Raw genomic sequence first — 14,721 nt, 5'->3', positions numbered from 1 at the left:
CGTCTGTAAGCAGTCACAAGATCCCTCTCTGAGAGCGTAGCTACATACACTACCATTGTCTTCCATCAGATGGCGTCATTCTAACGCGACACTCAAGTCGCCAGGAGCCATCTGTCTGGCAAATCGTGGAACTCCTCTCCAGATTTTGCTCGGTAGCTAGTTTGCCAGCTTGCTGATAAAGTCTTACTGCACCAAAGTTATGGGTCTGTTCTCAGAAATGGGCTTTGACAGCTGGCACTGGCGTGGCTTGCTACTTTGTAACATTTGATCAAAATGATAACGTCATAGCTATCGTTAGCTAACGCAGTCAGCTGCTGCAGAACTCGGTGCACTAATCATGGCAGAACTGCATAGCAACCAGCATAGCAACCAGCATAGCAACTTATGAAAACTCATTCATTGTGTTATTAGCCGTCGCTCTTTTACTGACACTGATCTTTTCGACTCGTTTCAGTCAAAAGAACAAATCTTACAACTCATTTCGTTCATTTGAGTCCGTAACGCCCAGAGCTTGCAGGACCCCCTTCCGGCGAACGATGAACTAAAAACTTGAAAGAATCATGATTCTACAAGCCTCTCGTTCACCATAGGGGCATAGCCGCAGGAAGTAGGGGTGCTGAGGGTAAAGCACCCCCTGAAAAACATAATTTAAAAAATATATGAATTTCCCCAAGAATTTTTTTTTCTCACAAAAAGTAGTGCACTCGGCCTTTACTAGTCTTGTGTTAGCGGACCGATATAGCGTCTGTAGCGCATGCAAAAACATTTAAGCACCACCCAACATCTTCCCGCAGCTATGCATATGGGGCTTATTGGAGCCGTCATCGGTGACCGAAACTTATAAAACTGTGCTTCAAACAATGCAATTTGTGATTGCTAGGCATACAAATAAGATTATTTATTGATACCTTTGAAATGAGGTCTGGTTGCGGCTGCAACCGGGCTAGATTGTGAACGGAATGCAATTGCATGACTGCCACGAGGGAGATTTGCCCAATAGGCTATCGCTTACGAACTGCAGCAGACACCCGAACGATTCGTTCTCAAGTTCGAATGTTGAACAGAGGCTGGCTGTGTATGTTTTGGTTCTTGCATTTATCAGTTCTAAACATGTATTTTCCTTCTCTATGCGGCGTGATCTATGTTTCAGCGCACATATTATAGACAGTTACTGGTCAGAGCACGTCTCCGGAGCCACTGAGCCGGAGGATCGTGTATTAATCCTGCTGTAGAATTCATTGCGGCCAGCAGGTCAAACGAACAACTAAAATGAACTAGTCACTCAGAAAGACGAATCATGACTCTCGAGTCAGTAAAGAGTTGTTCAAAAATAACTAATCGTTCGAACTGCACATCACCAGAGCATAAGCCAGCTGTGTTTTCTTACATAAACCATATGCACATTACACTGTTATTCAATACAAAATGTATAGGCTGTACATTTCAACTGCAAATGGCATGCGCTGATGACTGAAAATGTTTATGCAGGCAAATGCTTGGCGCACTGGTTTTAGTCACACGTTCTAATTTAGCTAGCATTAGCTACTTATCTCATAATGAATGCAAGCACATGGCCTGAATGACAGATCTGCGCCAAATGTCTTTCTTTTTGCAGAATGCATATTTCATAAAACGAACTAAATAATCCCCCTAGCTAACATAATAGTTAAAACATTTTAAAAGTTATCCTTTTTAGATAGAACTATACTAAATATATTCACACACTGTTTTGCAATGAAGGTCTACAGTAGCCTCAACAGCACTCTGTAGGGTAGCACCATGGTGTAGCCGGAGGACAGCTAGCTTCCATCCTCCTCTGGGTACATTGACTTCATTACAAAACCTAGGAGGATCATGGCTCTCACCCCCTTCCATAGATTTACACAGTAATTATGACAACTTCTGGAGGACATCCTCCAACCTATCAGAGCTCTTGCAGCATGAACTGACATGTTGTCCACCCAATCAAAGGATCAGAGAATGAATCTAGTACTGAAAGCATAAGCTACAGCTAGCTAGCACTGCAGTTCAAAAAAATGTGGTGAGTAGTTGACTAAAAGAGAGAGAAAGACAATGGTTGAACAGTTTTCAACAAATTGATTTATTCAAAAATGAAGGAGACGCGAGAGAGAGATATCTCCCCATTTTTTTCACTTTCACTTACTTAGCTAGCAAATGCAGCAAGCTAGTTTAGTCTACTCAAACACATGGCTCAAACAGAGGGATGCTAGCTAAGCTGGCTATGACTATCCAACACAACACTGGAACTCTTCCAAGTCAAGGTAAGCTTTTGGTTTTACAAATGTATTGCCCCCGGGGCCCGCCGGTGTAACTGCTAATCTGCTTACTGACTTAACCCTGTCCTGCATGATTGTAGCGGGTTTACAAACGCGTTAGTTCTATTAGCTATGTTGACTATGACGTTACTTTAGCTAATATGGGGACAACGATGTAGGCTGTGTGTAGCGGTTATGACATGGTTTGGCTTGGAAAGGTTTTTTTGTCTGGTCACACACAGCTGATGTGTTGTGCATTGAAGTCCACAAGCGAAGGGAAAAGGTGAGAGGAGGAGAGTGTGTAGATGCGAGAAGGAATACAACGTGGCTGCTATGAAAGTGAACTGTGTTTACGTGTGATCACGGGTGTATTCATTCCGCCGATTCTGTTGAAAAACGTTCCTTAAATGGAAGCAAACGAAACGGGGATAAACATTCCTGAATTTGTCCAATAGAAACTCTTGTTTGCAACTGTTGGACTAATGATTATACCCTATAGATCAGCTACATGCGGGCAAGAGTGTGCAAGGCGGTATTGAATGTCACTGTCTGTCCATGTGAACACTGTCATTCACCTCGTATAGGCTAGGTTGTAGCAACCTCATGAAGAGGGTATAGGGGAAAATATGAGTATCATGTAGTAGCCTAAACCTATCGATGTTACATTGAACTGCTACGTAGACTCACCCTGTCACCCCCCCTCAGAGAACACAGTACAGTACGTGACATAAGACACGACGTTACTATTTTAAAAAAATAGATCTGGTAATAAAGGGTGTCCTTGTTTAACGCCCCCCCACAGAAACGGACTCTGCAGCAGAGTCATCTACTCTACCCACGTCGGTTATCATGTGGCGCTTAGCTTTCCAGGTTGCTTTATGGAGTCTGGCTGCCAATCTGTTTAGCTATAATTCCAGTCCCTTGTACTCCGTGTCTAAACTTTGGCATATGACACAGAGCACAAGTGGAATGTCAGCCGAAACAGACCGGTGACCAGGATATGCTTTATGTGCCAGCTGTGGTCAGGAGGAGGGGCTGGTGTTTAGAGCCCAGCTGAGTAGAATGATCTACAACCCCTGCTGACCTCTCCTGACCTCTCCTGACCTCTCCTGACCTCTACTGACCTCTACTGACCTCTACTGACCTCTCCTGACCCCTGGGATGCTCATCCTCCAGAGTAGGGTTATGTGCCTGCTCTCCGCAAGGTCGCAGATACCAAGTCAGGCCAGAGGAGGGTAGCATCAGCTCCTTTTAGGACTATTGTTTTTGGTTTTTTGACACCACCCAGCGGTTTGGCACGACAGCACCCATAGTAGTTGGCTGTGACGATTATGGAATTTTGGGAAAGATTAATTGTCATGGAAATAGTCACGGTTATTGTTATTTTTGTAGAAAAATATTTGAGCTTTTAGTCTTGTTATTTTTGTAGAAAAATGTTTTGAGCTTTTGATCTTTGAACGCAGATCCCTGACTCAAAAACAAAGCTTCTCCTCCCGTTCTACTCTTAACATTATATTATGAACTTTACCCACTTAACTGCTATTGGGTAAACTACAGTGAGGGAAAAAAGTATTTGATCCCCTGCTGATTTTGTACGTTTGCCCACTGACAAAGACATGATCAGTCTATAATTTTAATGGTAGGTTTATTTGAACAGTGAGAGACAGAATAACAACAACAACAAAAATCCAGACAAACGCATGTCAAAAATGTTATAAATTGATTTGCATTTTAATGAGGGAAATAAGTATTTGACCCCCTCTGCAAAACATGACTTAGTACTTGGTGGCAAAACCCTTGTTGGCAATCACGGAGGTCAGACGTTTCTTGTAGTTGGCCACCAGGTTTGCACACATCTCAGGAGGGATTTTGTCCCACTCCTCTTTGCAGATCTTCTCCAAGTCATTAAGGTTTCGAGGCTGACGTTAGGCAACTCGAACCTTCAGCTCCCTCCACAGATTTTCTATGGGATTAAGGTCTGGAGACTGGCTAGGCCACTCCAGGACCTTAATGTGCCTCTTCTTGAGCCACTCCTTTTTTCCCTTGGCCGTGTGTTTTGGGTCATTGTCATGCTGGAATACCCATCCACGACCCATTTTCAATGCCCTGGCTGAGGGAAGGAGGTTCTCACCCAAGATTTGACGGTACATGGCCCCGTCCATCGTCCCTTTGATGCGGTGAATGTGTCCTGTCCCCTTAGCAGAAAAACACCCCCAAAGCATAATGTTTCAACCTCCATGTTTGACGGAGGGGATGGTGTTCTTGGGGTCATAGGCAGCATTCCTCCTCCTCCAAACACGGCGAGTTGAGTTGATGCCAAAGAGCTCCATTTTGGTCTCATCTGACCACAACACTTTCACCCAGTTCTCCTCTGAATCATTCAGATGTTAATTGGCAAACTTCAGACGGGCCTGTATATGTGCTTTCTTGAGCAGGGGGACCTTGCGGGCACTGCAGGATTTCAGTCCTTCACGGCGTAGTGTGTTACCAATTGTTTTCTTGGTGACTATGGTCCCAGCTGCCTTGAGATCATTGACAAGATCCTACCGTGTAGTTCTGGGCTGATTCCTCACCGTTCTCATGATCATTGCAACTCCACGAGGTGAGATCTTGCATGGAGCCCCAGGCCGAGGGAGATTGACAGTTCTTTTGTGTTTCTTCCATTTGCGAATAATCCCACCAACTGTTGTCACCTTCTCACCAAGCTGCTTGCCGATGGTCTTGTAGCCCATTCCAGCCTTGTGTAGGTCTACAATCTTGTCCCTGACATCCTTGGAGAGCTCTTTGGTCTTGGCCATGGTGGAGAGTTTGGAATCTGATTGATTGATTGCTTCTGTGGACAGGTGTCTTTTATACAGGTAACAAGCTGAGATTAGGAGCACTCCCTTTAAGAGTGTGCTCCTAATCTCAGCTCGTTACCTGTATAAAAGACACCTGGGAGCCAGAAATCTCTCTGATTGAGAGGGGGTCAAATACTTATTTCCCTCATTAAAATGCAAATCAATTTATAACATTTTTGACATGCGTTTTTCTGGATTTTGTTGTTGTTATTCTGTCTCTCACTGTTCAAATATACCTACCATTAAAATGATAGACTGATCATTTCTTTGTCAGTGGGCAAACGTACAAAATCAGCAGGGGATCAAATACTTTTTCCCCTCACTGTAAATCTACTTGAATTTCAAACCTCCCTACTAAAATAAATGTATCATTTTTTTTTTAAATTCAAGGTTGTTGTCCATAATTGTTGGTTACACGATTATACAATAATTGTGCCAGCCCTAGTTGGAAAGACCTGAGATATACAGCTAAAGCATGTTTTTATGGAACTGAATTGCGTGGTGCCTCTATTTTGGAACTGTCCCAGAGTAGCATTTCATTATAAAAAAAATCTAAAAGACAGATGTACTCTACCTGGTTGATCCTCTCTACAGAGGGCGAGGAGCGTGATCTGAAGTGCTGTGGTGCAGGCTTCTCCTCAGAGTGCTCCAGAAGATCCTCCGCTGAGGAAGACTTCCCAGAGCTCCGGGCTGGAGCCGCTCTTTCAAAGGCCCCATCGCCTCGCTGGGAAAACCCCTGGCTCTGGAAAGCCTCGTAGGCCTGGCCTGGGGCTGGCTCTCCCTCCAGAGGCCTGTGGGATCCAGATCCAGTGGGGTATTGGTGGGAGGTGGAGACTGAGGTGGGGGCCTGGGCATGGATGTGTGGTGCGGTCACCCTGCCTGGGTATACACAGCCCTGGAGCTGCAGACCGGGAGGCAGGGTGGAGCAGAGCCTTTCCTCACCAAAGAGGCTGCTGTCTGGGCCAAGCAGCTCCTGGAGAGAGGCTAGGCTGGTGGTGGAGGTAGAAGAGACACTCTGGGTGTCTGTGAAAGGATGGAGGTAGGCACTGTGGGGCCGGTGACGATGCTGTCTCCCCTCGGAGCTGTCCCTGTCTGTCCTCCAGCCTCTCTTCCTCTCCATGTAGTCGGCCAGGGCGTCCTGCTGCAGCTGCCGGAGCTCCGGCCGTGACACGGCTAGACCAGCCTGCGAGCCCTGGAGGCCCTGGGGAGTCTGGGAGATATGGAGGCCCTGGGGAGTCTGGGAGCTGGAGCTCAGGCTGCGACTGGCGGCCTTCTCAAACATCCTCCTGCGGTCCGCCACGCTGGTCTCTGTGCCTGGGAACAGGATCTGCTGGTGTTGGGTGCTCCTCCTCGCGTCAGACTCTAACCCCACCTGGAAGAGGAAGAGGAAGAAATCTTTGTTGTCCGTTATCTTGCAGAAAACAGTAAGGGTTTGGAGGCACAGGGTCAGCCACAGTGGAGAACAGTAAAGGGTGAGGTAAACTAAGAGCGTTGAACAACTAACAACTAAGAGCGTTGAAGCCTGAGGCTAAACGAGACCTGTTTGTTGCAACGCCATCTCGCTGAGTCTACCTTTTTAAGTGCTTTGCTCATGGGCACAACAGCAGTCGATTGGCCCCCTGGATACTTTGACCCACCTCGTGCATGTTCTCTGGCTCGGAGTACGACCTCTTCTTCTGCTCCATGGTGAACCTCTTACGCCCCCCGATACGGGCCGGGACTGGTGGGCCCAAGGCCTGGACGCTGGGGAGCTCTGGGGGGCTGAACCTCTCGGGCTCCGGGGTGACAAGTTGCCTCTCTCTGGGGGTGTGAGGGGAGGGAGAGGTGGTTGGGGCTGGGACTGGGTCTGGGGTGGTGATCGTGTGCCTCTCTTTGGGGGTGTGAGGGGACAGGGAGGTGGCTGGGGCGGAGGCTGGGACAGTGGTGGTGACAGTGGAGGGTTTGAGACTGGGACTGGGGGCCACCGCCTTCCTCTTAGCGGGGACGGGAGGGGGGTTGTTGTTGACACCAGGAGGGGGGTTGTTGGAGCTCTGGATAGAGCTGGCGCTGATTCCCAGGTCCCTGCGTCTGAAGGAGGTGGATCGGAGCACCTTGGACTGGGCGTCCTTGATACAGTCCCTGTAGGCCCGGTTAAAGGACGTGTCCTGGATGGTCCCCAGTAGGTCCTGCAGGCCATCCCTCCAATGGAACTCTCTGTCAAAATCAGAATCACCTTTATTCACCACGCACATTAACATGTACCACGAAGAAGACCTGGTGAAATGGTTCTGACAACAATAAACTGAACATATATCATTCACATAGGTACAGTAGAACAGTTACCTGTCCCTGTCACGGTCGCTCTCCTCCTGGCTCCCCAGTTGGAAGGTGCTCCTGCTCCTCTGTAGGGCCGAGCCAGGGTGAGGGTCCTGGGGGTTAGGCTGGTGGTGGGGGTCCCTGGAGGTCTGGGGCTTGGCCTGGTCACAACTCCCTGGCATTTGCTGCTCTGCGTAATGATGACCCTGGTGGGCCACCGTAGCTTTCCCATGACGTGAGCTAGAGGAGGAGCTTCGTGTTCTGCAGGTGCTGCTGGGGCTGCTGCTTCTCTCCAGCATGTTCCGCAGGTCATCCATACCTGCACCGTGGCTCATGGCCCTCTCATGGTGCTGGCGCTGTGTTGGACGGGAGGAGGAGGGTCCCAGGTTGTTGTGGCTGGCGCTGGTGCTTTGACTCCTCTGCTTCCCTTGCTCCTGCTCACGGCTCTCAAACCGGTTCACCTTCTCCAGGACAGACGGGCTCCTCTGGTGGCTGCTCCGGCTCGTAGCGGAGCTCTCCGGACTGGCACAGCGCTGGACCTCCGCTAGGGCGTTCTCCAGCCGGGTCAGGGGGTGCTCTGGTCCCCTCTGGTTCCTCTGATGGTGGGGTGGACTGGGGTCGCTGTAGTGCCGGAGGGGGGACCTGGACCTCTGGTTGTTGACCCGATGATCAGGCCCCTGGGCTGGGGTACTGCTGCTCCTGATCCCCTGAGGAACGTGGCCCTTGGATATCTTACTGGGCATGGTGGTGGGAAGCTGAGAGTCTGGATGGCTGTGTTCACTGTGTCTGACCTGTCCCTGTTGGTGGTTCTCAGTGTAGCTCTCTGAGCCCTGGGAATACCTGGGTGACCTCTCTCCCCGCGGCTGAACTGGAGTGTATGGGTCCCTCCTCTCCTGGCCTATGGACTGGGCTGAGGAGGGTCTGTACGCCTGACCCTGACCATGACCCTGCCTCTGACCTTGCCCCTGCTGGCTTTGCCTTCGGGAGACGGTCTGGCCCTCCCCCTTCACATGAGACCTGTAGAGACCCAGTTTGGTTTGGGTCTCCTCATGTCCTCTGTCGCCCCCTCTGTCAACAGGCTGGGCTGGATAGGCTGGCTGTTTGAGTGGAGGCTGAGCAAAGTCATGATGCTGAGGCTGGTTGGAAGAGGTGACATAGGAAGTGTTCTCTAATGCTACCGCCATCCCTGTATCCACACTGACCCCCAACCCTAACCCCTGGAGCTCTCTCTGCCTGCTCAGGCTGCTCTCCCTGGCCAGGGCTGGGTACACACTGCTGGGGCTGGGGTTGGGGCTGGGGCTGGGGCTGCTGGTGGGCATCTGTGCATAGTGGGGCTCTGGAGTGGGCAGCATGAGGCAGCCAGATGTATTCTGGGGCTGAGGGGGCTGGAGGAAGCCCTGACCCATGCCCTGTTTGGGCTTGGTGGTGGGGCTAGAAGAAAAATAAGAAACTATTCATCCAACAAGGAGAAACTGGATTTAACCAGCAAAGACAACAACAACAGAACAGGTAACTGCCAAAATAAAGGAAACAGTGGAGTACATGGGGGATACAAAGTACAGTACATGTTGTTACGTTACAGCCTTATTCTAAAATTTATTAAATTATTTTTTCCCCTCATCAATCTACACACAATACCCCATAATGACAAAGCGAAAACAGGTTTTAAATTTTTTTGGGACAAATTTATAAAAAATTTAAAACAAGCAATACCTTATTTACATAAGTATTCAGACCCTTTGCTATGAGACTCGAAATTGAGCTCAGGTGCATCCTGTTTCCATTGATCATCCTTGAGATGTTTCTACAACTTGATTGGAGTCCACCTGTGGCAAATTCAATTGATTGGACATGATTTGGAAAGGCACACACACCTGCCTATATAAGGTCCCACAGTTGACAGTGCATGTCAGAGCAAGAACCAAGCGATGAGGTCAAAGGAATTGTCCGTAGAGCTCCAAGACAGGATTGTGTCAAGGCACAGATCTGGGGAAAAGTACCAACAAATGTCTGCAGCATTGAAGGTCCCCAAGAACACAGTGGCCGCCATCATTCTTAAATGGAAGAAGTTCGGAACCACCAAGACTCTACCTAGAGCTGGCCGCCCGGCCAAACTAAGCAAACGGGGGAGAAGGACCTTGGTCAGGGAGGTGAACAAGAACCGGATGGAACTCCAGAGTTACTCTGTGGTGATCGGAGAACCTTCCAGAAGGACAACCATCTCTGCAGCACTCCAACAATCAGGCTTTTATGATAGAGTGGCCAGACGGAAAGGCACATGACAGCCCGCTTGGAGTTTGCCAAAAGGCACCTAAAGACTGTCAGACCATGAGAAACAAGATTCTCTGGTCTGATGAAACCAAGATTGAACTCTTATGCCTGAATGCCAAGCGTCACGTCTGGAGGAAACCTGGCACCATCCCTACAGTGAAACATGGTGGTGGCAGCATCATTCTGTGGGGATGTTTTTCAATGGCACGGACTGAGAGACTAGTCAGGATCGAGGGAAAGATGAACGGAGCAAAGTACAGAGAGATCCTTGATGAAAACATGCTCCAGAGCGCTCAGGACCTCAGACTGGGGCGAAGGTTCACCTTCCAACAGGACAACAGCTCTAAGCACACAGCCAAGACAACCCAGTTGTGGCTTCAGGACAAGTCTCTGAATGTCCTTGAGTGGTCCAGCCAGAGCCCGGACTTGAACCCGATCGAACATCTCTGGAGAGACCTGAAAATAGATGTGCAGCGACGCTCCACATCCAACCTGACAGAGCTTGAGAGGATCTGCAGAGAAGAATGGGAGAAACTCCCAAACTACAGGTGTGCCAAGCTTGTAGCATCATACCCAAGAAGACTTGAGGCTGTAATCGCTGCCAAGGTGCTTCAACAAAGTACTGAGTAAAGGGTCTGAATATATATATATTATTTTGGACATTTGCAAAAAAAATCTAAAAAACCTGTTTTTGCTTTAATAATAATAATAATAATAATAATAATATGCCATTTAGCAGACGCTTTTATCCAAAGCGACTTACAGTCATGCGTGCATACATTTTTGTGTATGGGTGGTCCCGGGGATCGAACCCACTACCTTGGCGTTACAAGCGCCGTGCTCTACCAGCTGAGCTACAGAGCTTTGTCATTATGTCGTATTGTGTGTAGATTGATGACGACAAAAAAACTATTTAATCTATTTTCCAGAATAAGGCTGTAACGTAACAAAATGTGGAAAAAGTCAAGGGGTCTGAATACTTTCCGAATGCTTCCACACAGGTGTGGTTCCTGAGTTAATTAAGCAATTAACATCCCATTATGTATAAAAATGCATGGCAGGCCATTATTTTGGCTACCATGGCTAGGATGACAATGCCCCCATCCACAGGGCACTAGTGGTCACTGAATGGTTTGATGAGCATGAAAACGATGTAAACCCATATGCCATGGCCGTCTCAGTCACCAGATCTCAACCCAATCGAACACTTATGGGAGATTCTGGAGCGCGGCCTGAGACAGCGTTTTCCACCACCGTCAGCAAAACACCAAGTTATGGAATTTATCTTGGAAGAATGATGTCACATCCCTCCAATAGAGTTCCAGACGCCTGTAGAATCTACGCCAAGGTGCATTGAAGCTGTTCTTGCTCGTGGTGGCCCAATACCCTATTAAGACACTTTATGTTGGGGTTTCCTTTATTTTGGCAGTTACCTGTACACATGTCTACATCAGAGACACGTAGACAGAGTACTGATGTCTGGTTAAAAAAGCACAACTCCTGACTTCCGTAGAAGCAAATGGATACGATAGAATAGACTAAATACCTGCTCTCAGGACTCTTCTCTATGACGGTGTGGAGCTGTCCCTCGGCCCCGTAGGAGCCCTTCCCCAAGCCGGAGGCCACGGAGCCAGAGGAGTGGTGACAGGAGGAGGTGGACCCCTTGTGGAGGACCCTAAGGGAGCGAGCCTGCTCCAGGCTGGACCAGGAATTGGGCCTCTCGTGGTGCCTGATGGCTGCGTAGCTGTCACTCCGCATGGGAGGAGCCGGTGCCCCCTTCAGGCTTTCATAGGAACTGCAGCTGGCGGACTGAGACTGGCCCCAGATCGGCCCAACGCTGTGGCGTTTGGGGTTATTACCATGGTTACTACCGCCATTGCTTCCGCCACTGCTGTTACAACTGCTACTGCTGCCGCGGTGACAGGAGGCCCTGCCCCCACTACGAGAACCCACCCTGCTGGCCTCATGGTTGCGGAGCAACGCAGCGGAGCTGACCTCGTGCTCTTGGGCACCGCCCTGCTGGGGGTCGTAGATTGTACGGACGTATTGGATGTCAGCGTGCTGCCTGCCCTCCGCCACAGCCCCTCCCCCTCCTCCGCTAACCCCACCCCTCTGTGGAACCGTCTCCATGGAGTATGACCTCTCCTTACTAAAGGTCGGAGCGGCCGCTAGGTACTCTGGGATACTAGAGCTGGTGGAGAAGGAGGAGTAGGCTGAGTCCCTTTTGCTGTGAAGGTGGTCCATGCTGTTGGAGGACTTGGAGGCAGACAGCTGGTGGCAGGAAGAACTGTAGAGAGTAGAGTGGAGTGGAGTGGAGTGGAGTGGAGTGGAGAGGAGAGGAGAGGAGAGGAGAGGAGAGGAGAGGAGAGGAGAGGAGAGGAGAGGAGAGGAGAGGAGAGGAGAGGAGAGTAAAGTAGAGAGAGGAGAGGAGAGGAGAGGAGAGGAGAGGAGAGTAAAGTGAGAGAGAGGAGAGGAGAGGAGAGGAGAGAGAGAGGAGAGGAGAGGAGAGTGAGAGGGAGAGGAGAGGAGAGGAGAGTAAAGTAAAGTAGAGAGAGGAGAGGAGAGGAGAGGAGAGGAGAGGAGAGGAGAGGAGAGGAGAGGAGAGGAGAGGAGAGGAGAGGAGAGGAGAGGAGAGGAGAGGAGAGGAGAGGAGAGGAGAGGAGAGGAGTACTTTGATCCTTACTTGATTGAATGAATTGATTAGATCATTACAGTTACACCGGAGACCGACAGCATTACACACATTCAAAATGATTGAGGATAAAACACTTAGAATGTTAAAAAGAGCAGCACCTGTAAGCTGGGTGGCTGTGCTGCTCCCCAAGGCTCTCCATACTTCCTCTAGAACTGTACTGGTCTGGACTCTTCCTCAGGTAACCTGGGTCGTAGCCCGACAGGTCTGTAGTGGACGCACTGAGCAGAGGAGAGAGATAGAGAGAGATGGAAAGAGAGTTACATTTAAAATAATTTAGAGAAGTCAGCAGTAGACTCATAACCAAATAGTTACCAGATAAAATACTACCATTCATAGGTTTCTGGTTTCTGGGTAATCATTGTCATCATTATGGACTGTAAAGGCCATGTCATAGCACTGACTTCACAGTGTTGCAACACAACCTTGAGAGATATCATTACTGTGCTAGTAGATATCATTACTGTGCTAGTAAATATCATTACTGTGCTAGTAAATCTCATTACTGTGCTAGTAAATCTCATTACTGTGCTAGTAGATATCATTACTGTGCTAGTAGATATAATTACTGTGCTAGTAAATATAATTACTGTGCTAGTAAATATTATTACTGTGCTAGTAAATATCATTACTGTGCTAGTAAATATAATTACTGTGCTAGTAAATATAATTACTGTGCTAGTAAATATTATTACTGTGCTAGTAAATATAATTACTGTGCTAGTAAATATAATTACTGTGCTAGTAAATATTATTACTGTGCTAGTAAATATCATTACTGTGCTAGTAAATTGTCACGCTCTGGCTCCGGGACTGTGTATTTTGAGCCAGGGTGTGTTCATTTGGTTGTGTTTGGTATTGGTTGTGTTGTATTTGGTTGTGTTTCCTTGTTTGGTCGTGTGACTCCCAATCAGTGGTAACGAGTGTCAGCTGTCGGCTCGTTATCTCTGATTGGGAGCCATATTTAAACTGTCAGTGTTCACCTTAGTGTTGTGGGTTTTTGTTCCGTATCAGTCATTGTAACTGAGGACTTCACGATTCGTCATTGTTTGTTGTTTTGTATTGAGTACTTTAATTAAATAAAGTCATGTTCGTATCGCACGCTGCGCCTTGGTCCACTCACTTAGTAGACGTTCGTGACAGAAAAACCCACCGTACCAGGACCAAGCAGCGTGTCCAGGAGCCAAGGGTCTGGACATGGGAGGAGATTTTGGATGGTAAAGGGTCTTGGACTTGGGAGGAAATCCTGGATGGGATGGATCGCCGGCCATGGAGTAAAACAGTGGAGAGGCGACTGAGAGAGGAGCAACGGCGTCAGCAGGGCCATCGTCGGAAGGACGAGAGGCAACCCCAAAAAGTTTTTGGGGGGCACATGGCTTGGCGGCTGGGCAGCAGGAGGCTGCCACAGGGAGACGTGGAGAGAAGGCTACCGGATTACGGGAGCCATTGGCGAGTAGAGGGAGGGAAGTAGTTGAGGCACGGCGTGAGAGACTGAGGTGTGTTACCAGTCCGGTCCGGCCCGTTCCTGATCCCCGGTTAAGGCCAGTGGTGTGTGTTCCCAGTACGGACCGGCCTGTTCCTACTCCACGCACCAAGCCCACGGTGTGCGTCGCCAGCCCTGCCCGGCCGGTTCCTGCTCCACGCACTAGGTTTACGGTGTGCGTCGCCAGTCCAGCCCGGCCGGTCCCTGCTCCACGCACCAAGCCTACGGTGTGCGTCGACAGCCCTGCCCGGCCTGTTCCTGCTCCACGCACCAAGCCTACGGTATGCGTCGCCAGCCCAGCCCGGCCTGTTCCTGCTCCACGCACCAAGCCTACGGTGTGCGTCGCCAGCCCAGCCCGGCCTGTTCCTGCTCCACGCACTAAGCCTACGGTGTGCGTCGTCAGCCCAGCCCAGCCGGTCCCTGCTCCACGCACCAGGCCCACGGTGTGCGTCGTCAGCCCAGCTCGGCCTGTCCCTGCTCCACGCACCAGGCCCACGGTGTGCGTCGTCAGCCCAGCCCAGCCGGTCCCTGCTCCACGCACCAGGTCCACGGTGTGCGTCGCCGGCCCAACCCGGCCTGTTCCTGCCACTCGCACCAAGCCAAGGGTGCGAGTCGTCAGCCGGATTCAGCCCATTCCTGCTACTCGCACCAAGCCAAGGGTGCGAGTCGTCAGCCGGATTCAGCCCATTCCTGCTACTCGCACCAAGCCAGGGATGCGAGTCTTCAGCCTGGTGAGGCCTGTTCCGGCTCCACGCACCATGCAAAGGGTGCGTATCGTCTGCCAGGTCCGGTCCATTCCTGCCTCGCGCCAAGCCAGGGGTGCGCGTCGGCAGTCCTGATCCAGCTAACTGGGTCAGATCGGAC

The 14,721-nt window shown here is 49.8% G+C and overlaps 1 protein-coding gene across 1 annotated transcript in view; it reads right to left on the bottom strand.

Annotated features, from left to right (window-relative positions):
* Window positions 1–14,721, bottom strand: part of LOC121581912 (protein Shroom3) — a 165,130-nt gene that overhangs the window by 20,728 nt on the left and 129,681 nt on the right. The window contains exons 5-9 of the mRNA XM_041897311.2: window positions 12,476–12,595; window positions 11,229–11,969; window positions 7,439–8,842; window positions 6,754–7,309; window positions 5,691–6,488 (exon numbers count right to left, since the gene is read on the bottom strand). Coding sequence (XP_041753245.2) covers window positions 5,691–6,488; window positions 6,754–7,309; window positions 7,439–8,842; window positions 11,229–11,969; window positions 12,476–12,595 — 3,619 coding nt within the window. The remainder of the gene's footprint in view (window positions 1–5,690; window positions 6,489–6,753; window positions 7,310–7,438; window positions 8,843–11,228; window positions 11,970–12,475; window positions 12,596–14,721) is intronic.

The sequence above is a fragment of the Coregonus clupeaformis genome, chromosome 15, assembly GCF_020615455.1.
Source record: "Coregonus clupeaformis isolate EN_2021a chromosome 15, ASM2061545v1, whole genome shotgun sequence".
NCBI lineage: Eukaryota > Metazoa > Chordata > Actinopteri > Salmoniformes > Salmonidae > Coregonus > Coregonus clupeaformis.
Note: the sequence above shows the minus strand (reverse complement) of the source record. Positions and strands in the feature narration are given on the sequence as shown.